Source organism: Populus nigra, chromosome 10, assembly GCF_951802175.1.
Source record: "Populus nigra chromosome 10, ddPopNigr1.1, whole genome shotgun sequence".
Taxonomy (NCBI): domain Eukaryota; kingdom Viridiplantae; phylum Streptophyta; class Magnoliopsida; order Malpighiales; family Salicaceae; genus Populus; species Populus nigra.
The window spans coordinates 5,951,190-5,978,507 of NC_084861.1; the positions used below are offsets into that span (position 1 = coordinate 5,951,190).

The following is a 27,318-nucleotide window of genomic DNA, read 5'->3' on the forward strand; positions in this document are numbered from 1 at the left end:
GTCAACCAATAAATATAATCCTCGGATTTTAGTATAAAATTTGTCGCTAATCAATGTCCGAGGCCCATCAATCATGAGGGATAGCAGCAAAAACAAATGCAACATTCCAACAGACATGAGAGCTTAAATCAAGAGAGCAGTCAAATAAACTTTCGAACCAAGAGAGCTTAAATCCAAATAATATTGTTGTTTGACTGTGGTCTTCAGCACAGGAGCCATAGATTGATTTATGGAATGTCTGAGGAGGAGCCGCCCAAAAAGCAGCAAGCATGGGCGGCGGGGCACATCGATCAAGCAAGATTAACTAGCGATTTAGGGAGCTCCCCATTGCTAAAAAGTGGCATTAAGCAAGGATGGTCAAAAAATGAAATTGAAAAGCATGCGAACCGTATACCAGTTGGTAACTCCGAAGGAGCACAGCAAAGAAAAGGAAGGGACATAAGCACATAAAAATTGGGACAAGTGCCCTTGTTTGGAAAGACAATCCGTATTGTTGTTTGACTGTGGTCTTCAGCACAGGAGCCATAGATTGATTTATGGAATGTCTGAGGAGGAGCCGCCCAAAAAGCAGCAAGCATGGGCGGCGGGGCACATCGATCAAGCAAGATTAACTAGCGATTTAGGGAGCTCCCCATTGCTAAAAAGTGGCATTAAGCAAGGATGGTCAAAAAATGAAATTGAAAAGCATGCGAACCGTATACCAGTTGGTAACTCCGAAGGAGCACAGCAAAGAAAAGGAAGGGACATAAGCACATAAAAATTGGGACAAGTGCCCTTGTTTGGAAAGACAATCCCAAGACTGAGCCAAAAGAAGATCCAAGTTGGTGAACAACATTCCCTACATTCCACTGTAATCAGCCTATCCAATCAAATCTACACAAAGAGAGTAAAATATTACTAACCAAACAAACATAAAACCAGATAGAATTATTTTTTAATGTTTTTTAGAGTGAGGCAACACAGGAGGCATTCCTTTGTCAATACTCAAAACACAACTCAAGCGAAAAAGAAAAGAAAGGGGAAATATAAAGAGAAAGAGACGGATCAGAAATGGAAACAGAAAGAAAATATATGTATATAGTACCTCCGCACATTGTCACATTCCTTTATCTCTTTCCTTCTTTAACTGCTTTCTTTTATTTTTGAAGACCAAAATGGGAAGATTAGAGAAGGGCAATGGCTCCAGGCTACAGGCTACAGACCCACAAGAGGTACTCTCACCCTCTCAACTCATTTGCTGACCGTGGGCAGGTCTTGTTTGCCGATTCTTGCAAGAGATGCTGCACTGAATGACTGCCCGTTTGTCCCATCATGTTGGCTCGCCTTGAAATTTGAAGTACTTGAAATCCAATAAAATAAAATAAAATAAAATAAGGAAAAAGAAAAAGAAAAAGGCAGCCGTTAAGACCAAGTCTTGTGTCTCTTCTCTCTCCAATGCTACACTTTATTCTGTTCAAATTCGATACTTTGCTGTTTGCTGAGAACGAGGCCTCTTTGTTTCAAAGGGAGACAGAGAAAGAAGCTATAAGCTTTGTTTCTCTTAATCCCCTCTCTGTCTAAAAACCTTTGCTTTCCTTTATTTCTCTATCTGTGTCTCCTACATTGTCTTGTTCTACTTCAAGAATCTCTCATCTCACTTCCACGCATTAAATTGTTGTCTCTCTTGACTAATTACATTCTCATATTTTGTGGGTTTCTTCTCGTTTCTTGTTCTCAAGTGTCTCATACAGTGCATTTACAAAGTAGTACAAGAGGAAACCAAGAAAACTCACTTGCTGTTCGGTCCCTTTTGGCTCATTTCTAGTTGAAACCAAGAAACCCGTTTGTGGTTCGGTGTATCTGGCTGGGTTTTGGTAGCTTTCAGTGGTTTTAGAGCGTGCAGGGAGTAAAGACCTTCTTGACTTGTTTCAAAGCTTGATAATAGGGCGTGGAAGGAGAATTCCAGTTGTGGAGTTCTATTTCTTTGAGTTAGTGACCATTTTTCTGGTGATATTAAGTAAAGCTTGGGAGCTGGGGAGGGGCAGGAAGTAAAAGAAGAGCTATATGAATTAATAGTGAAAAATGACAGATGGGAACTCCAAGAAAAGCAAGGTTTTTCTCTTCATTTTCCTATACATACATGCCAAATTTTTCTTCTCTTTTTTTTTCCATTAGTTAATTGGTTTTTTTTTTCATCTTTTTTTATCGAGCAATTATGATGATTTTGGATGTCATTAGTTAATTGTTTTTTTGTTTTTGGGTGAAGCTTTCCTGGTCCAAGAAAATGGTCAGAAAGTGGTTCAACATCAAGAGCAAAAATGAGGAATTTCAAGCTGATGATGTTCACGGTAGGCATTTTCTTTTCCTGGTCTTCTGCGTGACGACTACCTTTAATCAAACTTGGGGTTTTTAATCCAATGGAATCAAAGAATCAGCTTTATTTATACTACAGTTTCTCATCATCTGGTTGGTTGCTGAGAAAAACAGAAAAAAGGAGGAATATCCTCGTGAACTTGGTGCTTGATGGTATTGTGATCCTCAAATATCACCAACTTTATTCACCTCTGCTAAATGCTCTTTTCCTTCTTGTATTCCAAGGAGTGAAAGAAATAAAAGATTGTCCATATTTCCATCTTCTTTTAATCCTAAAGTTTCTCTGCAACCAAATTGATACTGTATCTGCTAGTGACAATTTTAAGTTATAATCTCGTTTTGTTTTTGTTATCAATTCAACTTCTCCACATTCATCTCTGGTTTACCCTTTCTTTAAAAAATAGGATCGCTTTACAAGTGTTTCTTTTTTCATCAGGGGGTGAAGTTGCGTACAGGACTAGCTTCTCAGAGAGGGAGCCGTGTACAATCAAAAAGAGCAAAACAGGTGCATTACAATCAGAATCTAAAGATTTCTCATGGTGAATATGTCTCAGTTGGGTTTAAATTCCTATTAGTGCTGTAATTCTTAATTATTTTTTCATCTCTTCGATGCAGAGAAATTTAGCAAGAATCCAGAGCAGGTCCGGCGGAACAGGATGAATCTTGACCATCCTCGTATCATAGACGTGCAAAACTACAGGTATCGTGTCTTAGATTTCCCTTCATCTCACATTTTTCTTCCTTAATTATGTGCGTATTTTTAATGTTTAAGTACCAACTGCTTTTCTGTTTCCATTTTGGGGCAGCATTTTTGTAGCTTCTTGGAATGTGGCTGGAAGATCCCCTCTAAGTAATTTAAGTCTTGATGACTGGCTTCATGCTTCACCTCCAGCAGATATTTATGTTCTTGGGTATGATTTGGTGGTTATTATCTTCACATTTCCTGTCACTAAATCCTGTGATTGCCCATTAGTGATGGAAACATCTCTACTTATCTTTGTGTATCAGATTTCAAGAGATAGTTCCTTTGAATGCCGGTAATGTTCTGGGTGCAGAAGATAATGGCCCTGCCAAAAAATGGCTGGCTCTCATCAGAAAGACTCTAAACAATCTTCCTGGAACTAGTGGAAGTGGTGGGTGCTATACACCGTCTCCAATCCCTGAGCCAATTGTAGAAATAGATGCAGATTTCGAGGGATCATCTAGACAAAAGAATGCTTCTTTCTTTCATCGCCGGTCATTCCAGACAACCAATAGCTGGAGAATGGACAATGATCCTTCAATTCCTCAGCCACGACTTGATCGGCGATTCAGTGTATGTGATCGGGTAATATTCGGCCACAGGCCAAGTGACTATGATCCTAGCAATAGATGGGGTCACAGACCTAGTGATTATTCCAGGCCCAGTGATTATTCCAGGCCTAGTGATTACTCCAGATGGGGTTCCTCAGATGATGATAATGGGCCTGGGGAATCACCAAGTACTGTTTTATACTCACCAATGTCAAATGGAAATTCCTATTCTGCGTCTACCGAAGAAGGATATAGGAGGCCAGGGCATTCAAGGTACTGCTTAGTGGCAAGCAAGCAAATGGTTGGCATATTCCTGACAATATGGGTGAGGAGTGATCTGAGGGAGCACGTCAAAAACATGAAAGTTTCTTGTGTTGGTAGAGGATTGATGGGTTACCTAGGAAATAAGGTATTGCTCAAGTAAATCATAGTGTCATTTTTTTGCTTCATTACTTGGATTTTCCAACTTAATCAGAACTGCTGACTATTAAGAAAAATAGAGATTTAATAATCTGCTTGACGTTGCAGGGATCTATTTCAGTCAGCATGTCCTTGCACCAAACAAGCTTTTGCTTCATATGCAGCCATTTAACCTCTGGGCAGAAAGAAGGTGATGAGTTAAGAAGGAATGCAGATGTCATGGAGATTCTTAAGAAGACAAGATTTCCGCGGGTTCATAACTCGGGTGATGAAAAGTCTCCAGAAACAATCCTTGAGCATGAGTAAGACCAACCTTGCTGATCAGCTATCAAGTAAACTATACATTGTTTTGAAAAAGGATTAAAATAAATGAAAAGATTATGAGGATTTAACGATAAGGTGAAAAGGAGATGCATTTCACTTCTCTTGGCATTCAGATGTGTACTATTATAGTTTAGGAAACAGTTCCAATGAATTTTTTGTGTTTTTGACAATCACAAGGTGTTAAGTCCTAACAAAAACCTATCCTATGAGAATTTTGAGCTTTTACAATAAAATTTACAAGCATGTCTCAGTAAATGATTTATATTGTCCACTCCCTCCTTTTCTTCATTATTCAACATTCGTTTTCAAAGTTCTAATTCTGAATAATATTTGTTGCAGTCGAGTTATTTGGCTTGGGGATTTGAATTATCGTATTGCCCTGTCATATCGAGCTGCCAAGGCACTAGTTGAGATGCAAAACTGGAGAGCATTGTTAGAGAATGACCAGGCACGCTTTACATATGTTCTCCATATTTTCTGTTGTCAGTTTCCTTCCTCTTATTTTGAAAATATCAATCAATTTTATGAGATATAAGTCAGCTTCCATCTGATATGCTGATGGTTATGTTGCAGTTAAGGATAGAGCAGAGGCGAGGTCGTGTTTTTAGGGGATGGAGTGAGGGGAAAATTTATTTTCCACCAACCTACAAGTATTCAACCAATTCAGACAGATATGCAGGGGACGATATGCATCCCAAGGAGAAACGTCGAACACCAGCTTGGTAAGAACAGCCCTTCCTACCAGACCATACAAGAAAGTATGCAACTGAAAAAAAAAGAACGTTTTCTTAACTGCAAAATTATAGAAATTAGAAAAAAGTGAAGGTTACAATATCGATACACATGGTTGAAGTTCTTAATTCTAATCACTTGTGTTGCTGATTAAATAATTTTATGCTGAAGGTGCGATAGAATTTTGTGGCATGGAGAAGGCCTCCACCAATCATCTTATGTACGTGGAGAATCTCGGTTCTCAGATCATAGGCCTGTCTATGGCATATTTTGGGCAGAGGTTGAGTCGAGTCATGGTCCATTGAGGAAAAGCACTAGTTATTCTAGTTCCAGAATTGAGGTAGAGGAGCTTTTGCCGTACTCACATGGGTACACGGAACTAAACTTCTTTTGAAGGTTGATCAGATTGGTATGTCTTTCGCCCTTTCCATCTCTCACCAGTGTGCATGTGCATAGAGAAACACACGCATGTGATCGCACAAATTCTCTTTTTAATGAACTAAATAGTTGCTCCAAGATGCTTCATGGAATCCCTTATTTCATTCTTTGCATCTTCCTTGAGCTTATGAATATATGGTGATGGAATTTATTTTCTTTTCCATGATTGAGTGTTTCTCTTGGGGTATAACCAGGCAATAAAAATGTTTACAAGAATCACATTTCTTTCTGCATATGAAGTATGGTTTGGCATCCTCAATCACTCAAGCAAAACTTCCATGCTGCTTTTTATTACTGTAAAATGTTTTTCCCTTTTCACCATCTTTTCCATTGTAATGGATTGGATGGGATAGAAAAGGGTGCGAGGATCCATTATTACGGTGGTCTGCAGATAAAAAACTTTAATCTTTAGATTTTGAGCCCAACGAATACCTTTGGCACATCTCACAAGAAACTAAATATCGTTGCTTTAGGCTATTGAGCTCATGGACTTTTGTGAATCTAATGAAAATGAAGGTAAAAAACAGAATATATACTTGGCATATTGAAGTATTCCATACAACAAAATCCCTTGCCTTATAAGTTTTCTTGAGAAAATCTTTTGATTGTTCCTATTCTTAGTAGCATCTGGTCCCCTTTTGCAGGCGGGAATCGCTTTGAACAAATTTTGCCTTGAAGGGTGATGGAGACAATCCGTTGCCCACTGACTGAAAAAGGTTGGTTCTCCTCTCTTTTACTTTTCTGGTCTTGATGTACATTTTTGTTTCCTTGCCTGACCTTATATCTGCTTTCATTTTTTTTTCCAGGTGTAAATATTTGTAATTTTGCCAGCAAATTAACTCCACACATCATCAACTCAGTGTAACTTTTGATCATCATAACGTTCCAGTTTCTGTTTGGCACATAATTGAGTTACCAGATTAAAAACTCCTACCTTTATTGCAAAGTTTTGTGCAAGCACTATCAGTCCTTCATCATGATTCGGTACAATCTCTTATTTGTTATCATGGTTGCTTTTATACTTCAGTTTAGTTTAAGATAAATAGGGCCAAGTAACAATGGCGGGTTTTTTTTGGCAGGATGAACTCAATCACTCAACCCATCAGGAGCTGCGAAGTAGTTGACTAAAAGATTGATTTATTCATGATTTTTTTTTGTTTTAGTTTAGGAAACACTTTTGATGACTGAAAGAAGATGATACGATCATTTTGGCCACTTCTTTTGTTTTAAATGTAGAAGCAAGTAGAGATCTGATGGATATTCGTTACCAAAGCTACAGGAAAAATTTATATAATATCGAAATTTATGTTAAGACTTGGGAATGCCTCTTGCTCCTGTTGTTGCTAATGATTTACTGAAAAGGATGGTTTCTTGATAATCTACATATACACTGCTGTTGGCAGGTCTGTGAGGACTTAGGAGGAGCCATGATTTATTAGATAACACTCCTTCGGAGTGCCAAACGTCGTGAATTACTCCTCCCAACCCTTTCCCACTCCTAGTCCTCAATGTTGTGACATTTCAAAAGGTTCTGCGCATAGGGCCGTCTAGATATAGATCAAAAAGCAAGAAACACGGAAAATGAACATGGAGGTGCCCAAAAGTATACAGAATGTCTAGGCAATTAATTGCACTGGAGTAATGATTCTTCCCTTCAGATTGAAGTAGTAATAGATCTTACGCCGGCAACATAGTCCATGTCAAATTCTCGTCAGGACTCGGGAACACTAATTAAAGAAAGATTCTTTGTGAAATATGGTGTTCTTAACCAAGAACCTCTTCCCCGGTTTATAATGGACAATTTTGTTGTTAAAAGAGGGGGGAACAAATAAGGGCTGTCCAGTTTCCTCTAGAACTCGGACTTTTAATTCAAGGATCTCTGGTTAAACATGGGAATAATCAATCATATGCATAGGGGGGATTTTCTTACATGTTTTGAGCAAATGTTTTCATCACATTACAGGACACTTCCTTCTCTTAAATATCACCTTAATATCTTAACCTATCTTCGCTTCTAGCTTTCACCTTCCATGTCAGAATTTGTCTCGCCTTCTGCTCTGCCTGGTTTATCTTAATGCTGGAGTCCTGAGCAGTGGAGGGCCAGCTAGACAATTACCACCTCGCTGTGACTAGCTTTAATTATACACTCCACATGTTTAACTTTCTATTTTGGTTGGTCAAGTTAGTTACGAACCATAACATCAACCAAAATTGGATGGGCTAATTATCATTACTGCAACAGCTTCGTATATTTTCTGCCTCTCTTTTCAGTACAGAATTGATGCCTTGACATCCTAGAAGGAGAGAAAAATTCTCAGATAGAGGAAGGGCGTTTTGCTTATAGATCTGATCAACAGATATAAGATTTCAGGAGAAAGTTAGCAAAGTGAACCAAATTCAAATCCAAATCAACCATTTTGAATCTTAAGAAAAAGAACATGAAATTAACAAATACTTAATGTTACAAATCACAGAACTAATTAAGCACTAAAAAAGACAGGAAAAAAAAGGAAGAACGCAACTGAATCTATTTCATTATCTCTTGTGCAATAACTTCTGCAGGTCCTTTGCTTGCTCCCCTTTTTTGTTGTTCCCAACTGGTCCCCAGTTGAAAGGAAGCAGTGTGACGTTCCTTTCATGCACCAACTGATAAAAGAGCAGCTCCTCTTGTTTGTTTCTTTCTTTTTTTATGCTTTTCATAGCACGTGATGTAAATTATTTATTACAGATTGCCAATATCTTAGATCGTCATCTGTTAATGTCTACTTAGCAATCCTCTAATTAATTTCTACATTCAATAGCTAATGAGTTGAGAGTAGCGCAGCAATAAAATTTTCTAAATGTTTTTCTAATTGTGCTAGTTTAAAAATTTATTTTCTTTTTTTCCTGGTTGCGCATTTTTCTTCTAAAAAAAAACTCTTTATGTACAGATTAAAGTATCATGCTTGCTTTTTCTCCGCGCATGATTCACTGCAAAAGACAACATTAATTATTCTTGGCTCTTCTTTATCTGCATGGCGAACAGAACACATGCCGCACATTGAGCTACTTGAAAATGATGATTTCTGCTACTCCACCTTCATTGTCATTTGCGTTCTTATCTATCTGTTAAATTTCACAGACGTAAGAAAATAAAGTAAAACAAACAACTCAGCCACCAACCTGTGCGCTTTGTTTTGGTGATCTGACTAATTTTTAAAGTGTTTTCAGGACAAGTAATCTGCCTAGAAAAAATCAGGGGTTCCTACATTGTCATCCGTCAGTATACTTTTAGCTAGTGGGAGATGAAAGCAACATCAGCTAAACAAATAGCAGTGAAGGCAAAAGCATGTCTCTCTTTTGTCTTTGAAATGCAGAACATACCAAGGGGTTACTCTCGCTACTCTGTTTCTTGAATCAGCAACAACCTTACTCTGTCCTCTGATATTTGGAGAGTGAAAACCCCAACAAGATTCTCGGTTTTCTATAGTTTATTCAAAATCAAGTTAAATATAAGTAGACAATAATCCCTCTAATTCTCTTTCCTTCATTTCTTAAAATTTACCTCTAAAGCTAAATGATTGTGCGCACATGTAAGCAAGGGGTTCAGCTGGAAGGATGTCAGAAACGACCATATGATCTGAACAAGTGCACAGACGCATGCCTGGTATCAGAAGAACAGAAAATGCAATTGATTGAGAAAATATGCTTGTTAATCGAGTATAATCCTAATCAAAACAAGATTTCTCTACCGCTGCAATTTAAACTGTACAACATTCACATGAAAAATTAGCATGAAATTGCATCTTTTCTAAAATATTAATGTGCAAGTTGTTTGCACAATCCTTTCAGCTTTGCACTCCTGCAATTAAATAGATTTCAGTCGATTATTATACTTTAAGAACCCAAACTTAATTAAAACATTATACCAGTAAAGTGTCTAAGATATCAAATCAAAAATTAAAAAAAAAACTTCGCGGAACAAATAAGATATACCAACTAAAATTAAAGAAGCAAGAACCTCCAACAAGGTTCACTTGCTAATAAAAATTAAAAACATAGAATGATGTTAAAAAAAATAATTAGAGTGGTGAATTCAATCAATTCAATGAGAAAATAACATTTAATATATATCTTATATATTAATAGTTTGTAAGTCGATATATCTTGGTATAAATATACATACCAAGCATATTATTGTAAAATAGTGAAATACACGTCAGAGATCATATAAGACCCGAAGGTGATTAGACAAGACCCGAAGGTGGCTATTATGAGAGGATCAATTATCATATGTTGATGTCTCTCTCACCAGCTACGTATACAAAATATTATGTGCAGATAGACGAACTATTCTCTATCAGTATGACGTTATAGACAAGTATATTATTATCAAGACATAATAGATACTCGTAATATTTATCAAAGCAATGTATATCATATCAAATATAATTTAATTCAACAGAATACGAGTGAGAAATTCAAAAAAAGATGAGTACTTATATAATAAAATAACATATATAAATATTAAATAACTAATCAATTGTACTAATTATATAATTAATATACATATATTATTTATATTACATGCATATTAAAGATTATCTCATTCACCCGGAAAACAAAAGCAAAAGAAAAACAGATGCAGAACTAGAGACTATTTAAAATTGTTAGGAGGAATATCAATATAATTTATAATGGATATGGAAAACACTTCAAATCGATTTGAAACAAAGTATCATAAAGACTGAAAACTCTAAACTTAGAGACCAAAAAATTAATATAAAGTCAAATTGTTTTACTTGATCAATCCAGAACATAATTTAAATTGATCAAACCTAATATATTTGATAAAACTCTATTGTCGGGTCAACCAATCGACCAGAATAACTAACTGGTTGATCATTATCATAAGTTAATCAATCAACTGATTTAGACCAACCGATCGATCTGCAACAGCAAGTAAACCGGTTGATCGGTTGATCGGGATTTTCAAAATCTTAATTTGTAAATCTTCAAAACTACATATTACACAAAAAACAAAATTTGTTCTTCAACAACCTATAATCACAATCATTTAATCAATTTACCTTAAGCTAACTAACACTCTAACTATCTAACTAATGCTTCAATCAAAACTCTTATATTATTCAATCATCAAAATCATAACAAAACTCTAATTTCTTCTTTAATCCTTCCATAATTAAATTTGTAATTGAAAATAACATAAGGGAAACTACTTACTTTTTCCACTTTTCTTCAATCAAAACTCACGCTAAAACTGAAAACCTTGGTGTATAGGAGTGTAAGTCAACGCAAGGAGGAAAAAAAAGAAGAGAGCAAAAGCAAATCCTCTTGCAACCTTTTCTCTGTATACTTGGGTTAATTTGGGCTGGGTTGGGCTGAAACTTGAGCTTAGATTGGGCAAGACTACTAGTCTTGCAACAATGCTGTTTCCATGTTGGGTAAGATTAACAATGGCCGAAAAGAATGTACCCCTTCCTTCAATCCGTCACCGCTGATTAACAACAGTTCGGAAATTTCATTTACAGAACAAAGTCTTTTAGCTGTCATTGTAAATTCAGGGATAGCAAGAGCTTAATACCCTCCTCTAGGCTTCTTCATACTGGACAACTGGGCACGCGTCATCTCCTTCCCAGGCGACCCAATTGCGAACACAACAACTCGGCGAGGTTGGTTCTTCTATTCCGATGCTGATACCTTAAAGTCATTGACTGGGACCGCACGCTTTCTTTCCGAGCACCTATACGGTGGAGTTGGACTGGCATCATTGGACACACCAATTTCTCCCTGGCTCAATGACCGAACAATAAGAGTCCGTTTCGAAGACATTGGAGACACAAACACAACAGGTTTCAGGGTAAATTAATTAAGTGATATTAATTAAAAAATGAAATTAAGAATGCATGTTTTAGGGTATTTTGTGAAACCTAAAACAAAGAGCTAGCTTGGGATTTTGTCCTTGTATTAATTAATTTGCGAAATAGGCACGTATTAGTTTCTGAATGCTGAAGAAAGCACTGGAGTTAAGAATTAAGAAATGAATAAGGAAGATGGTGAAGTTACTTGGGCAATTGATGATCTATTACGATAATTAACGAGTAGAGGAAAAGAGAAGGATTAGTGCATGTATTCTATACAAGAATTTCGGTTCATGCATGGTTTTCAACAGTTGGGTTTTGATGAAAAAAGGTAAGAGAAAATCTGGGTATTTTTTTTATTTTATTTTTATTTTTTTATTTTCTAAATTGAATTAATAACCAATTGTTTTTATTAGTTTAATTTTCTTCTTAATTTCTAAATTTTGAAAACTATCTGCGAGGGGGGGAAAACTCATTTGTAGGACTTAATTTTACTTGATTTCCTTTTATTTTTCTAAATCTATCTTTTTGGACTTTAGTAATTTTTTTTTATCTATTTCTTTTTATTTTTATGACTATTTTTAGATATAAAATATCATATTTCAAGGTTAATGATCAAGTAGAATTGATAGAAACAGAGAATAAAAATGTTAACGGGTTTGAATCTAAGATCACCAATGTGGGTTGGGGGGGGGGGGGGGGGATTTCTTTTCCCCTATAAAAAAAGTAGAGGAAAATACTTAAATATGAAGATAAATCTTTTTTAGGGTTTTTTTCATGGACTCAAAATAATAAATGATAAGGAGGAGGGGGCAAAAGTTTTAAGCCTTGAGGGCCAGGGCCACCCCTTCGCATCGTCCCTGTTTGTGAGCATACCTAAAGTAAAAGGATTTGACTAAAACTTTTTTTTCTTTCATGCAAGAGACCATTTTCGAGTAACGGATGGATAGGATCTCAAAATAACATGGTGCTTCAGAAGATGATTATAAACCATACATACATCCTTTTTTTTTTCCTTTTCAATCTCCTGCAATTGGATCTTGTCTTGCAGTTAGGAGTTCTTAATTATATTCGGGATATATGCATACCCTCAGTATTTTACGTTTTCTCAATCCAATCATGAATCTTGATCGATCTACACACGCATGCGAGGAAGGAGCAGTACATAAGAGGGGGGGAGAAGGCAATTGCAGGCTTATTGTAAGATATAATATAAAACTTGGAAGATTTATAGATTTATTGAAAATGAGAGAAACCAAATCGTTGATGAATTCCTCCATCATTTGATACAATCCTGTCTTTTACAGGGAGAAAGGGCGCTTCCATTGATTCACCAAGTTTACACATTGGTGCTGCTCAAGGAGCCGTGAAATGCAGTTTGGCTGCACAAACACATACAAGAACAGTAAAAAAGATGTTAAATCAACGAGACATATCACATTCTACGAGGACAGAAAAAAAGAAGAAAAACGTGATTGCCTCAATTTTGTTACAAGGGCGTATTCATCTTACCTCCGACGTCCTTGTTGAAGCAGTCAGTGTCGCACTTCATTTCACAGAAGGTTTGGCCTTGGCCACCAATTCGGCATTCCTGTTCGCAGGTGTTGAAGCAGGAGCCGTACGCATCAGCGGCAGCTTTAGGAAGCTCAACTGCAGCAACAAGAACAAGGCACAAGACCAACAGTGCAGCAACTTTGTTTGTCATTTTCCAAGATCTTCTTAATTTGCACTGCTGATGTTTTTTAATTCACTCCCTTGATTGACAGAAGGGAAGAGAATCAGTTTTTATAGAGGCTTCAAGGGAATCCAGCCAGTGGTGAGCCTCAAAAGACGGAGACAAACATGACCTTTTTGCATCACGTTTTGTCTGCATCTCTATTTTTGGAGTTGGGTTTGTGGATCTTGATGAGAATATGGCAAATACAGGCTTGTCTTAAAATAAAAAAGAGTTTAACGAAACTAGCTCCTCTTCTCAAGGACGAAATTAGTCTCTTGTTAAAATTACTCTAAAAATAGTGGATTTTTATATTCCACTCCCCAGTCTCATAAATAATTAATGTCCTAAAAGTTTTTTAACAAACTTTTAGAAATATAAAAATTAATTAAGAGTTAATTTGTTTTTTTAATTGTTATTTCACTTTTACTACTAACTATATTTATATGATTTTAAAGTTTGTTTTGAGTAAATTTAAAAATAGTAAATGGAAATAAAGAAAGTGAATGAAAATGTGTATTCATTATATTTTGACTTTTAGAACGAACATTTAAATTGAGATTGTAAAAAATAGAAAATAGGAAGTAATGAGTACATTAAGCTACTGAATGTTTTATACATTTTACTACACCATTGGCGCAAGCTACACAGCCGATAGAAGTAAGAAAAAAATTTAAATATTACTAACGTGTTTTATAAAAAATAAATTTTAACTATGAATTCAAAATTGATTGACAATATTTTTATTTTATATTGAGATGAAGATAAATTAGATCTAATTGGATCAATCCTAATTTACCTTCAAGTTTAAACTCCAAATCCTATTTTGACTTCATATATATATATTCTTTTCTTTATTGATTCCTAAGATTTTAACTCTTCAAAACTCGTATCTTGCTTCCTATTCTTTTGTTTGTAAGCATCACAATATCCGATATTTCTATAACTATCTTCTACAGGTGTTTTACTCAAGTTCATGCAATTTTTCTTCCCTTTCCTTTGTTTCCGAGGCTCGCATGCATGTTTTAATTTACTCCAATTACACAATATATACAGTTTTCCTTCCTATTCATTTACTTCTAGGATTTACAGATATTTTTTTTTTCTAAAACAAAAAACAAGTAAATAACTTGTCATCTGCCATCCCAAAATCTGACCGCCACAGTGGTGGCTAGGAAATTGAAGTAGTGGGTTTTTTGCCCAAAAAATCTATATCTCAACTCAAAACAAAAATATCCTACAAACACTCTTAAAACATCTAGAAATCAATTTATCAATCTAATAAACTCATAAAAGTTTCACATTATAAAATCAAACCGAATAGAATTTCTCATCCTCAACTTTTTTTTAAGGTAATATTAAGGCTTTAAACAACCATTATAACATTCCCTTCATTGAATGAAACTTATTAATACTAATTTCAACTATTTTGATATCTAAAATAGATGTCAACAACAACTTTCTCTCTTTACATTAGAACCCAACAACTCTCTCTATCATCAAATAAACTAGGGGACTAAAAAAATAAGGAAAACAAAGTTTTGTATTAAAATTGAATTTTCAACAACTAAAGGGACCAATTAACCTATTAACTACAAAAAAAAAAGAATTAAAATGAAATTTTCACATGAAATTCAAATCTGCCATCTATTTTCTATGCTTTTATTTTATTTTATTTTAGTCTTCTAATTTTTAATTCAACTATTTATTAAAAAAAACAAGAAGAATCAATTGGATATAATTTGGGCTAAAAAGGATGCGATTGAGTAAATAAAAGTTTGAAGAAAAATTGAAAATTTTAAAAAATATTGTTTCAATACCCAATAATTCGTGAGAGAATAGAAAATATAAAGTGCACACTAAAAACAGCCCTTTATATATATAATATTAAATGAGAGCACATGCCTTACGAGGCTCAACACATCATGTACCGAATTTTAATAAAGAAAATGTGTCAAGGCCACGTTTGGTCATTGTTTTGGAACAAAAAAAAAACAGAACCAAAGTTAAAAATATGTTTAGTTAAAGAGATAAAAATAGTGACATAAAAATCAATGTTTATGAGATAATCTAAAAATAAATTTTTATATTTTTAAAAAAGATGTACAAGGAGAACATATCTTAAAAAATAATATTTTTTATTTTTTATTCATAAAATATCATTTAAAAAACTCTTAATTCCAAAACTGTCAGACTAAAACATGCAAGAAAAAAAATGATTATTATCATAGTTGTAAAATCCAACTCGCGGTCGATCTAGGACAAAGCTCGAGTCACTAGTTGAGGCCAAGGTCACGGGTCGAGTTAACCCAAGTTAACATAAGAATAAAAGTGATTATTATCATAATTTTAAATCCTGATTCGAGAGTTAACCTGGAAAAAGGTTCGAGTCATGAGTGAGGTTGACCGTTGCCCCAAGTCAACGTAAGGACATGAGAGGTTATTATCATAGTTTTAAAACCTGACTCGAGAGGTCAACTATGTGTAAGGCTTGAGTCACGTGTTGGGAGGGTAAACTCGGGTTGTCCCGAGTCAACATAAAAAAGTTGTTATTATTATAGTTTTAAAACCCGACTTGAGGGTCGATCAGGGTAAAGCCTAGGTCACGGGTCGGGATGGTTAACATGGGTTGACCCTAGTCAATGCAAGGATTAAAAAATGTTCTTATCATAGTTTTCAAACCCTGACTTAGAATCGATTAGGGTAAGGCCCAAGTAACGGGTCGAGATGGTCAACACAGATTGACTTGAGTCAAACATGATACAAAAACAATTATTTTATCTTGCACATTAGTACGAAATATAATTTTATTTTCGTTTTTTTTTGTCTTGTTTTTTTTTTCAATTGTTTTTTTTTATCTCTTTTGATATTGAAAACAGTAACCAAATATTACCTAAATGCTCAATTAAAAATGTGATGATTTTATATGGAGCTTTGGTCCAAGAAAGTGTTCTTATTAACTCTTATATGGGATGAAATCTTAGGAAAAACAGAGAAATATTACTGGGATTTAAAAATGGAAATGATATATTAAAAATAGAGAAATATTAGGGATTTGTCGAGGATCTTCAAATAATATTATCGTAAAGCGTAAATCACAAAAATAAAAATAAAATAAATGAGAGATAAGAATACATAATTTTTTATGTTTCCGATAAACTATCTGCTTTACAAGGGGAGAGGGGAAATAGATGATCTTACTATCAAAGTGAAAAAAAAAAAAATTTAAAACTACGAAATTCAATTATATTCACTGCATCAAATTCATTAGTGTTGGGACTCTAAAATCATAATGACATATAAAAAAATACTATTAAAAAAATATAAAAAATATTAATTTAATAATTTTTAAAATAAAAAAAAACTTTTAAAAATAAAAATTACCACACAATCTCAAACGGCACAACCAAAAAGAACGCCATATCTTTGCTTCCTTATTTTAAAGCTAAGCTGCAAAAATATAGTAAGATAAATAAGTCTTTGGAGTCGTTTGTGGACAGTTCATTTCTCGCCTTGTTAAGAGCTCAACTTATGCTCAATCGTTTGTGAAGGTTAACAAACCAATATCGACTTATTTTAAATTAGATGATATATAATTAAGACAACCTTAAACCCAGCTCTTTAAATAACTTAATTAATAGGGTTGTAAGCTAAGTTCGTTAGCACGAATGGTATGAACGAATCAGGCTTCAAACTTTGAGAATGTTTATGTGTTTCTAAAAAATTTTAATTTTAATTTTTGTTAGAAATTAATTTTTTTATATTTTAAATCATTTTGATGTGCTGATCTCAAAAATAATTTTAAATAAATAAAAAAAAATTATTTTAAACACTCCTATTCGTACACTTCCTAATCACCCTTTATAAGAGATAAAGAGTACCGTTATATAATTTTTTTTTTCTAGAACATACCTTTCAAAGGAAAATAAAAGGCCCGAGGCCTGAAAGTACTAAACCTGACAAACATAATTTCAAAATTCCAAGCCTGTTAATAGCCGAACCCATACAAAGAAAGCCCAATACTGATGGAACATGTGGGATGACCAAAATACCCTCTGTGGTCTCAGTCCGAATTTGGCTTCAGCCTTATACTTGTTGAACAAGAAGACCACTTGCCTTGACAAACAAACCCCTCCTACCCAAAACAATCAAAACCAGAGATCCAACTACAGATCAAGGAAGAAAAGAAAAGAAAAATGGAGTGCGTATTCGGACTTGTAGGTAATGATTTCGTAATCGTAGTAGCAGACACATCTGCCGTTAACAGCATCTTGGTCCATAAAACCAACGAAGACAAGATTATGAAACTCGACTCTCACAAGCTCATCGCTGCTAGCGGTGAGTCCGGTGACCGGTTTGTTACTACCCATTACAAAATATTAGCTTTCTATTAATTAATTAATTACTCCTTTTCCTCGCTAATTTGTGTTTTTTGGATTTGTTTTTCAGAGTTCAATTCACGGAGTATATTCAGAAGAACGTGGCTTTGTATCATTTCCGTAATGGGATTCCCTTGACCACCGCAGCTGCTGCTAATTTTACTCGTGGAGAGCTCGCTACTGCTTTGAGAAAGGTAATTGATCTTATCACTTTTTTTAGTTTGATTTTTCTGTTTCAGATTTGGGGTTTTAGGGTTTTTTGTTTTGTTTTTAATTGATGAAATTATGTACCGGGTTGAAGTGATTTTTCGCTATTCGGTACTGGTTAACAAGTAGACCTAAGTGAATTTCTTTACCTAATTTTGGTGTGTAGATTGATTTTTGACTTGTTTGATTAATGGCTGCTTTGATATTAGTGGAGATTACATTGCTGTGGGATTTCGTCCGGCGATGGTTTTCTGGATAAAGAATGCTTGCTCTTGAAGAGAAGGAAAGTAGAAAGAGAGAAGGGAAAGAAACTATTTGTTGCGTTATGATTCTTTCTTGTTTGGGGGTTCAGATGTGCTTATAAGCAACTAAGTTTACAAACTACTAAATGCTGAGGTATCAGTTCATGAAAAAAATTAAAATTGCTGACGTATTAGTTAACTAGCAAAAATGTTAGGCATCATACCTGTGAACTAAAGCATTGTTAATTTGTTACTGTTTGGATTGAGGAACTCCATTAAACCAAAACTTATTTCTCTTGTGTCCATGGCATCTAAAAGGAGGTTTTTCACACAGTTATGTGTGACTACCGCACCAGTGAATGGTGAAATTGGTGATCATTGAGATAACAGCCTAGCGTGTAAGACTGACCTTTCTGGTCCTATTTTTTAGAACTAATAATATAAATTCATTTTATTTCCCTATTTTAGTTGTCTCATGTTAAATAGGTAGGCAGAATTGCGTTATGTTTCATTTTTCCAGAAAAGAAGCTGTTGAAAAATCTCCCTTACCATCCATAAAAAGGGATTGTCCTTCCTGGCACGAGTTAGTTTATGGTGGCCTCTACCCTATGAAACTTAAGATATGGATTTCTTCCTGGGCAATGGGGCAACCAGACATAATATATCACAGGAACTTGTTCATTTATGTCCAATGGTAGCTTTATAATGTCCATTCATGATTGTGAATTGCCTTATAGTTTCAATTATGGTGGATTTCGGAAGGGCTTTTCAAGTGAATATCTCAAGAAGTTTGTAATTCAATCCAAGTTGAAGTAGTGTTGTTTTCTGTGTGTTTTATTGTTTTTAGTTTTTGAAAATTTGTGTTGGCACTAGATGGATAGAGAGCACGTGATGTCTTTTGGTTTTTGTGATTTGTGGTCATGCAAGGTACTGGTCTGGGTTCTTCTCATGTGCTCACTCATGGTGTCTGTCTTTTGGTTTCTGTGATTTGTGGTCATGCAAGACACTGTCTGGGTTCTTCTCATGTGCTCATTCATGATGTCTCATGTGTCACTCTTTGTATGACCATTATATACCGACTGATTCTGATTTTTGGTCTTTCAGAACCCTTACATGGTAAACATCCTACTGGCTGGCTTTGACAGAGAGACAGGCCCCTCTCTATTCTACATCGACTATATTGCTACCCTTCACAAGGTTGACAAGGGAGCATTTGGTTACGGGTCCTTTTTTTGTCTCTCCATGATGGACAGACACTACCACAGTGGCATGTCAGTGGAAGAGGCAGTTGAATTGGTTGATAAATGCATAATGGAGATTCGATCCAGGTTGGTTGTGGCGCCACCGAACTTTGTGATCAAGATTGTTGACAGGGATGGAGCAAGAGAGTATGCCTGGCGTGAATCTGTCAAGGATACCCCAACAGCCCAGTCCGAGGGTTTGGCAGTTTAATTTATGCAGATCTTTTTGATTTTTCTTCTCGGTGTTTAAATGGATCCTGATCGCCTAAAACCTTTTTCCAAATGCTATTCCGGAACCTTACTTGTGGGGTGATGTTAGCTGACGTTCCAGAGTTGTATTGTGGAATGTTATTGGACTTCTGAAGCAGGTCTTCTCAAGTCTCTCCTGGCTAGAAAGGCTCTTCATAACTGAAATTTCTTGTTCTCATATTGCCTGCAATTCTTCTAGATTTTACCCGTCTGATAGCATGGATTTTTTTCCCCTTTCAAATAACCCACATGCCAAGTCTTTCAATGGTTATGCCAGTTGTCAAGAGAACGCAATGAAACGGCCACCTTGGAATGTCAGTACAAGTTGGGTGATTAAATTCCAAATCTTAAATTAATTGGTGTGTCGGGTGTTCGAAACAGTGATTGTGGTTTAAAGTTTGAAGTGTTTTTTATTTGATGATGTATTAATATAATGTTTTTTATTTTTAAAAAATTATTTTTGATATTGGTAAATTTCAAAACATAAATAAAAATTAATTTTAAATAATTTTTTAAAAAATATAATTTTAATTGCATTTCTGAACAATGCCAATAAAGTTAGAACTGATTCTCGATCAGAAAATATAATAAATTTTTTTGAGAAGTGTTAAATTTATTTTTTAGAAGCAGCTAATTCAGAGTTGTATAAATTTCAAGTTACTAAAAACTTAGCTATAGATTAATTAAAGTATGTTGAGCTACGTGTAAACTCACGAAACATGTTTATCAGATCTTCGGTAAGCATACGGACGAACCTTATCAAACGAAAAGGATGTAAAACAAGACCTTAATAATTACAGATACGGATCAATAATATTATAAAACAAGCATCATTTAGATTGTGTTTGGTAATATAATTACGGGTATTTTTTAAATAATTTTTTATATTAAAATATATATTATTGAAATTTTTTTATTTTTTAAAAATTATTTTTAATATCAGTGTATCAAAATAATCTAAATTATATAAATCATATTAAATTTTAATAAAAATAAAATTTAAATTTAAATTTTTTAAAAACAGAACTGCACGTTTCCAAATATTATCTATTTTCTTCGGCAATTAAACTTGGTGAGGAAGGTTTTTGATAGGACCCATTAAAAAAAAGATACCCAGCTTGTGTCCCAATGACAAGACCTTAATCAGGCATAGCAATTAGCAAGACCTTAATCAGCCCAACGATTTCAGTCGTCTCTCCCAAAAGCAAAAGGAGTCCCCGCTGCATTCCCTCAACATTCTCCCCGTCTTGTCGTCCGCAACAACACTGTGAGTCTGTGACACCGTAACCCACCTCATAAGGAGAGAGCACTCAAGCAGGCTTGTTTAGGTGTGTGTGAGAGCGAGTGGTCGACTGCAATGAGAGAACGCCACGTGTCAAGCCTCTTTACTCCTTTTTACTGGCAGGGCACTTACAAAGGTTCAATTTGTTGAACTGAACCCCACTGAAAAGAGAAGAGAGCAGAGAAGGGTGTTTTCGTTTGTATTTTCAATCAAATCTGCATTTAACCAGCCTCTCTCTCTCTCTCTCTCTCTCTCTCTATCTGAAGGTCTTGGTAGCTGATTTCTCATCATCAAAGGTGAGTGGTTTCATTCTCTTCTTTGCTTTTATTTTTTGCCCATATAATATGATGATGTTTCATTTATTTATGCATATATATCTGGTTCGCATTACAAATATGAAAGATGACAGTTCAAGAATGTTTTTAAGGGCACTGGTTATTATGGGCATGCTTTGTTTTTCATTTATTTCGTAATAACAATTGTTTCTTGTTCTCACAAAAGGTGAATGATTGCGTATGGTTTTTTTTTTCCGTGTGATTTTTTGGGATTTTGAAGAGTTTATAGTTTACATTTTTGCTGTCATAGGTTTTGTGGGTTTGCTTCTGGGTTGGGATTTATATTTTGTTTCAGTCTTTTCAGATTTAGCCCATTAAAACAGAGGAAACTAAAGAATCACCATTTTAAGTTTTGTCCATAAATGTTACGTTCAGGTTGATCGTGCTCAAACTTTTGTTCACACTTTTTTTTAATGTGTTTTGGTTTTAATTTGTGGTAGGATGGGCACAATTGATGATAAGTGGGGTGACGAGTGCTCTGTCATTGGAGACAAGGGTGAAATTGAGTATATCGATTATCAAAATGACAAATCTGTGTGTAGTTATGATCCCAGTGAAGAGGGTCCTATTGTCATTTCTGCCCCATTTCCTTTTGAAGAGGGGAAGCCCCGATCAGTGTTTGTTGGGGAAACTGCTATTGATTCAATTACTATTAATAACACCACCGCTGAAGCTGTTGATTTATGGACCAAAATTTATGCCTCAACTCCTGAGGATTCTTTTAAGCTTTCATTGATGAAACCTCCATCAGCTAATGATGTTAAGTGCCAAGAAGGCTTCATGGATTTTTCAGTAATGGAGGATCGAATGCTTCAGCCTGGCGAGTCGTTAACCATTTGGTTATCCTGCAAACCAAAGGAACTTGGCTTGTACACTACTGTGGTGCATTTTGATGTTGGCAATGATAGGGTAGAACGAGTGGCCTTTTTGTTGGCTGATGATAATATATCTCAGTCTTTGGCTTCCAAAAAGCCTTTCTCAAGAGGCCAAAGGAAGAAAAAATTCTCCACAGATACCTTTGTTTCTGCGGGATCACGTCCAGCAAGGGCACCAGGTCGAGCGTACAAAAACAGGCTTCCTCGTTATGATATTCCTAACGATATTAGAGCATTGATTGAGAGAAAGCAGATCCCTGATGTTATCATGGGAGGTCTAACGATAGACAATTATGCTTCCTACTTCAAAACACTGTTGATCATGGAAGAAATACAACTTGAGGTAATTGTTTAAATTATGCAGAATGACAGCAATCATGGTATGAAATGCTTGTTCAATTCCCTGCTGAAATTGGTGATTTGTGCTTCAGGAAGACATGAGGAGTCATGACATGGAGTGTGTTACGATGAGGAGGAAGGGGAATTATCTCTCCCTTGTGGTCCCAGGGCTTGCGGAACGGAGGCCCTCCCTTGTTCAGGGGGATGATATTTTTGTAAAGCTTGCAGATGCAGATGACACAACAACTCCATATCAGGTTTCTGCCCATTCATGTAAAAGAATTTCATGTTATCAAGATTTAAAGTTGCAGATTGAATAGAATCCAACTGCTAGGAAACTGCTGATGCATTAAAATAGTTGCTGTTGTCATCTTGTGTGTTATTTGTTGTATTTTTGACAGTTACCTTGGTGTTTTCTTGTAAAAATAATCTGTTATGCAGGGCTATATTTACCGGGTCGAGGCTGATGAAGTGTACTTGAAATTTGACCAAGAATTTCACTTGTGCCATAATGATGGACATCTTTACAATGTGCACTTCAAATATAATCGAGTCAGTATGAGAAGACTGTATCAGGCCATTGATGCTGCAAAGGATTTAGAGACAGAGATGCTATTTCCATCAGAGGCCTCTGGAAGTAGGCTCATTGAAACTTCTACTCTGGTGCCTATATCTTGTAGTCTTAATGAGGAGCAGATCTGTTCAGTGGAGATGATCCTTGGCTGCAAAGGAGGCCCACCTTACGTGATTTATGGGCCTCCAGGTACAGGCAAAACCATGACAATTATAGAAGCAATTCTCCAGCTTTATCAAAACAGAAAGCATGCTCGGATTCTTGTCTGTGCACCTTCAAATAGCGCAGCAGATCACCTGTTAGAGAAGCTTCTCAGTGAGGAGGCTGTTCACATTCAAGAGAAAGAAATATTCAGGCTCAATGCAACATCCCGTCCATTCGACGACATCAAGCCCGATCTTATTCGTTTTTGTTTATTTGATGAGCATATCTTCACCTGTCCTCCACTCGGTGCTCTTACTCGTTATAGAATCATCATATCAACTTATATGAGTGCCTCTCTTCTCAATGCTGAGGGTGTCAAGCGAGGACAGTTCTCTCATATTTTCTTGGATGAGGCTGGCCAGGCTTCAGAACCTGAAAGCATGATTTCTGTATCGAACTTCTGCAACAGGGATACAGTTGTTGTTCTTGCTGGAGACCCCATGCAATTGGGCCCAGTAATATTCTCCAAAGACGCAGAGAGTTATGGACTGGGGAAATCGTACTTGGAGAGGCTCTTTGAGTGTGAATCTTATGACAGTGGAGATGAAAATTATGTGACAAAACTGATAAGAAACTACAGATGTCACCCAGAGATTCTGCATCTTCCTTCAACTTTGTTCTATGAGGGAGAATTGATAGCCTGCAAAGAGTCCAATGATGATTCAACTTCCTTGATGACTTTGACAAACCTTCTTCCAGGAAAGAACTTTCCTGTTCTCTTCTTTGGCATCCAGGGCTGTGATGAGAGGGAGGCAAATAACCCATCGTGGTTTAATCGAATCGAAGCAAGCAAGGTAGTGGAGATTGTAAAGAAACTGGCTACTAGGGGTAACCTGAGCGACAGTGACATTGGGGTCATCACACCTTATAGGCAGCAAGTACTCAAACTAAAGAAGGCACTGGAAAACATAGACATGTCTGACATTAAAGTTGGGAGTGTAGAACAATTTCAAGGACAAGAAAGGAAGGTTATCATTGTATCTACTGTCCGATCAACAATCAAACACAATGATTTTGACAGGGTCCACTGTTTGGGATTCTTAAGCAACCCGAGAAGGTTTAATGTAGCCATTACTCGTGCTATATCTCTGCTTATTATTACCGGGAACCCACACATTATTAGTAAGGTATTGCTTCTTTTCATTGGTCATCATAAGAGATTAACTAAAGCAAATACATAGAATGTTGACCTTTCCTTTGGGAGCGCATCTCAGTTAGCTCAAAGATTCTACACCTCCACAAATTCTTACATGCAGATGCATAGATAGCTGTCTCTGTATTCTTCTGCTTGCAGGCTTGTGTGCATGTGGGTACGTTCACGCCTAGAATTTAAGTGATCACCTAAGAGAAGACTGAATGGTGTTGGCAAGCCAATAGCTAACACCAATTAAATGAGGTTGATGTTTTCTGCTTCCTTGCATATGCATGTGCACGTGCAAATTTGTTGCAGGTAAAGGATGCCGCATCTTTGCTATTTGTGCTGAGCCAGGGGCATATATAGCTGTGTTTTACATGGATGATAAGTTCCTCTCAAGCAGCCCTGGGCTGGAGAGAATTTTTGTGGTAGGGGGTCCGGCACTGTGTAGATGCAGTTTGAAACTTTATGTGTCAAACTATGTAGCGCTCCAATAATTTTATGCCACTAACTTACATGCCACAGCATTATGAAATTCATTTAATAGTCGTAGATGCAGTTTGGAACTTTATGCTTGCACAGCCCCCGTATAGCTGTCTATACTATGCTCAATTATTTTTTCCCTCATTATATGCAGGACCAATACTGGAATAAACTTCTATGGCACTGTGTAGATCATGACTCCTATCAGGGTTGTGCTCTCCCAGAAAAAAGACTGGAGTGTGTTGACAACTATCCAACATATGAGGATCGTGTCAACTATGATGGAGGGCCTGTGACAAATGAAGCTGATTGGTGTGATGGTTGGCAACCTTCATCCTCTGGAGAAGTAGGATGGGATCATCCAGGGTCATCTCAAGCAGAAATTCCAGAACCCGTGACAGATGAAGCTGAATGGTCTGATGGTTGGCAGTAAGGTTTAGTTGGTGTCTGTTTACATAAAAGCAGGAGGAATGGGTATTTTATATTTTGGTGTGGATTTTTGTCCCTGCATGCGGCCCCCTTTTGCTGTTCTTATGTTGGAAAGCACATGATGAGTCAAGAGTCAAAGAATTGAGCTCAAGTTATCGGATTTGGGATACCTCTTTAGTCGTGCCATGAAATTTGATCAATTGTATTTGCAGAAAGGGTACTGGAATTTTATTTCATATAATTATGAAAAATTAAAAGAGAAATAGTTGGTTTCATGAGACATTGCGGTATATTCTCAAGAATGCTTTACCTTTTGCCAAAAAGGAAAAAAAAAGGATGCTATCCCAAAGGTCAAAACTTGCCTGCTATTGCAGTGACAAACTTGTGATAAAACAATTTCAAATGCCAATCAAATGGTAAGCATACAATGATTGCAGCATTACAGGTGATTGAAGATTACAATAACGTTAGGACTCCAGGCAGAAACTAGCTGTTGCTGTTATGCCTCTCTGCTGGTGAATGCGATGCTGGTGCTAGAGGCGAAACTGGGCTTCTGGGTGATCCATCAACAGATTCTGGTGGCAAACTTGGTGCTAATGAAAGATCATCAGGACCTGCAAAACTGCGACAAGCTTATGTTCTTTTTGCATGTTTCTGACTCAAATTAGAATTGAGATGCCCTTTAAACAAACAATTAATTGATTCTACAAAAATATAAGCGGAGAAGAAATGATTAAAATCTTATTACTCTGGAGTTGTTGTGCCGTGAAGGGGGGCAGTGCTGGTGAACCTGCAGCACAAAGAATACAAATTACTGGTGAATTTACAGTTGTATTTATTACAATAATAGTGGGCGTAGGTAGTGAGAACTTGCAATTAATTGATATCATGAAATCATCATACTAACTATCAATCAAGATTTTAATCCAGCATCAAAGAAGTACTCAATTAAATTCCTTGAATTTATTTACTCCAAATTTGCAATGTGTGCTAATGACTGGTTAAAACACGGTGCAACCTACGTATCAAAAGTATACGATTTCGCTGGACTTGACCATAGCATGCTATTCCTTCCTTCCACGAAAATGCTAACTTGCGCGTAATCTAGTAGCAGAAATATCTAGATGGCTGCGTCTCTAATTAAATAATAAAAAAAAAACTGCAAAGAGGAGCAAAACCTAATCAAAATTAATTTAATTAGCATCCATTTAATTTTCCGTACCTGAGCAGAGCAAATCTAAAGATACAAGACTTGATAGAGAGCAAACAGAAGGTAAAGCAATCACTCTGGATTCGTTCAATGGGAATCCGAAGATTAGAGGCTGCATGATTAGGTAACAGAAACAGTTGCCATCACCGGAATTGAATGCCTTAGACAAGGTATCGCAGCACTGAGATGTTGCAGTGTCTGTGACTCTGTCTGGCGGTGCCGAGACAGGGAGAGAAGGCCACCAACTCATCACTGCACCAAGATGGCGAGGCTGGCGATAGTGCAGCGGTGGCGAGGAGGAGGAGCATGGAGGTTAAAACGGCTGGGAAAATGAGGACTGTCGTGTGATTCATGTTGGAACTCCTGCTTCCTTTATAACGGGAGTGAATTGAAATGGCGGGAAGGAGATTTTTTTTTCCTCTTTCGCGAGTTTACGGAAATGCCCTTGCAATCTATGTGTTTGTGTACTGGAACGACAGCGTCTTCTTGTTCAAGTATCAATTTCTCTGAATTTACATTTTACAAAAAAAAAAAAAATTATTTATTTACCCAGAACCAGTTCACTCGAGCGTCAATATGGGGCTAAATTATACTGAAGATATTTTACTCTCAGGACCAGCTTTGTTAATTGATTGTGTTCACGCCAATCCAGCTGCTTACGTGTAACTTTATGTCTTGTATCATCAAATATTATGAGGAAGAGGAGTGACCTAATACTTGTCTGTGGTGCTGAAACAACCCTACAAAATTGGAGAGATTTTACCGCTTTGTAACTGGGAGTTGATCGAGGGGGCTCTGATGGGTTTAACGCTGGAAGAAGCAACTGAAATGCACAGGAAGAAATGGGGATGGGATCGATGCTGATGTGAAAAGCAATATATGAATAATGGAGATCACAGCAGTGCAATTTAATTGAATTACTATTCATTGATTTTAAGGATTAAAAAGATATGCAGAAGACCATAAAGAGCCTGGTATGATAAAAAAAAAAAAACAAAAA

At 36.2% G+C, this 27,318-nt stretch overlaps 4 protein-coding genes across 5 annotated transcripts; 3 read left to right on the top strand and 1 right to left on the bottom strand.

Moving 5' to 3' along the window:
• The first annotated feature begins 1,363 nt into the window (after positions 1–1,363).
• On the top strand, positions 1,364–6,871 carry LOC133704509 (type IV inositol polyphosphate 5-phosphatase 7-like). 2 transcript variants are annotated; one of them, XM_062129346.1, is made up of 13 exons: positions 1,382–2,091; positions 2,246–2,327; positions 2,789–2,857; positions 2,968–3,052; positions 3,159–3,263; positions 3,361–4,054; positions 4,174–4,367; positions 4,729–4,837; positions 4,963–5,111; positions 5,293–5,530; positions 6,204–6,275; positions 6,366–6,543; positions 6,639–6,871. In XM_062129346.1, the coding sequence occupies exons 1-10, from the start codon at positions 2,062–2,064 to the stop codon at positions 5,513–5,515; spliced, it is 1,740 nt and encodes a 579-aa protein (XP_061985330.1). In that variant the 5' UTR covers positions 1,382–2,061; the 3' UTR covers positions 5,516–5,530; positions 6,204–6,275; positions 6,366–6,543; positions 6,639–6,871. The 2 variants fall into 2 exon arrangements, with proteins under 2 accessions (XP_061985331.1, XP_061985330.1); XM_062129347.1 differs by lacking the exons at positions 6,204–6,275; positions 6,366–6,543; positions 6,639–6,871 and having other exon boundaries at positions 1,364–2,091; positions 4,729–4,871; positions 5,293–5,432.
• A 10,358-nt stretch (positions 6,872–17,229) lies between these two features.
• On the top strand, positions 17,230–19,630 carry LOC133705964 (proteasome subunit beta type-2-A-like). The gene is made up of 3 exons (XM_062131425.1): positions 17,230–17,488; positions 17,584–17,707; positions 19,067–19,630. The coding sequence occupies exons 1-3, from the start codon at positions 17,331–17,333 to the stop codon at positions 19,412–19,414; spliced, it is 630 nt and encodes a 209-aa protein (XP_061987409.1). The 5' UTR covers positions 17,230–17,330; the 3' UTR covers positions 19,415–19,630.
• A 972-nt stretch (positions 19,631–20,602) lies between these two features.
• LOC133705377 (probable RNA helicase SDE3) lies at positions 20,603–25,383 on the top strand. Its single transcript, XM_062130530.1, has 5 exons — positions 20,603–21,030; positions 21,510–22,287; positions 22,376–22,540; positions 22,725–24,188; positions 24,834–25,383. The coding sequence occupies exons 2-5, from the start codon at positions 21,511–21,513 to the stop codon at positions 25,110–25,112; spliced, it is 2,685 nt and encodes an 894-aa protein (XP_061986514.1). The 5' UTR covers positions 20,603–21,030; position 21,510; the 3' UTR covers positions 25,113–25,383.
• A 65-nt stretch (positions 25,384–25,448) lies between these two features.
• LOC133705378 (non-specific lipid transfer protein GPI-anchored 25-like) lies at positions 25,449–26,648 on the bottom strand. The gene is made up of 3 exons (XM_062130531.1): positions 26,331–26,648; positions 25,857–25,898; positions 25,449–25,730 (listed from the first exon to the last, which is right to left on the bottom strand). Exons 1-3 carry the CDS (start codon positions 26,566–26,568, stop codon positions 25,702–25,704), a joined length of 309 nt encoding a protein of 102 aa, XP_061986515.1. The 5' UTR covers positions 26,569–26,648; the 3' UTR covers positions 25,449–25,701.
• Positions 26,649–27,318: the final 670 nt, after the last annotated feature.

What these genes read in the sequence shown, in the direction of transcription:
- LOC133704509 (XM_062129346.1), top strand. Translation starts at nt 2,062, where the DNA reads ATGACAGATGGGAACTCCAAGAAAAGCAAG. An exon ending in GGAACTCCAAGAAAAGCAAG is followed by an intron (nt 2,092 to 2,245) that starts GTTTTTCTCTTC and finishes TTTTGGGTGAAG; the next exon opens with CTTTCCTGGTCCAAGAAAAT. An exon ending in CATTGTTAGAGAATGACCAG is followed by an intron (nt 4,838 to 4,962) that starts GCACGCTTTACA and finishes GTTATGTTGCAG; the next exon opens with TTAAGGATAGAGCAGAGGCG.
- LOC133705964 (XM_062131425.1), top strand. Translation starts at nt 17,331, where the DNA reads ATGGAGTGCGTATTCGGACTTGTAGGTAATGATTTCGTAATCGTAGTA. An exon ending in AGCGGTGAGTCCGGTGACCG is followed by an intron (nt 17,489 to 17,583) that starts GTTTGTTACTAC and finishes TTTGTTTTTCAG; the next exon opens with AGTTCAATTCACGGAGTATA. An exon ending in TCGCTACTGCTTTGAGAAAG is followed by an intron (nt 17,708 to 19,066) that starts GTAATTGATCTT and finishes TTGGTCTTTCAG; the next exon opens with AACCCTTACATGGTAAACAT.
- LOC133705377 (XM_062130530.1), top strand. Translation starts at nt 21,511, where the DNA reads ATGGGCACAATTGATGATAAGTGGGGTGACGAGTGCTCTGTCATTGGA. An exon ending in TGGAAGAAATACAACTTGAG is followed by an intron (nt 22,288 to 22,375) that starts GTAATTGTTTAA and finishes TTTGTGCTTCAG; the next exon opens with GAAGACATGAGGAGTCATGA. An exon ending in ACCCACACATTATTAGTAAG is followed by an intron (nt 24,189 to 24,833) that starts GTATTGCTTCTT and finishes CATTATATGCAG; the next exon opens with GACCAATACTGGAATAAACT.
- LOC133705378 (XM_062130531.1), bottom strand. Translation starts at nt 26,568, where the DNA reads ATGAGTTGGTGGCCTTCTCTCCCTGTCTCGGCACCGCCAGACAGAGTC. An exon ending in TTTAGATTTGCTCTGCTCAG is followed by an intron (nt 25,899 to 26,330) that starts GTACGGAAAATT and finishes TTTGTGCTGCAG; the next exon opens with GTTCACCAGCACTGCCCCCC. An exon ending in CACGGCACAACAACTCCAGA is followed by an intron (nt 25,731 to 25,856) that starts GTAATAAGATTT and finishes AGCTTGTCGCAG; the next exon opens with TTTTGCAGGTCCTGATGATC.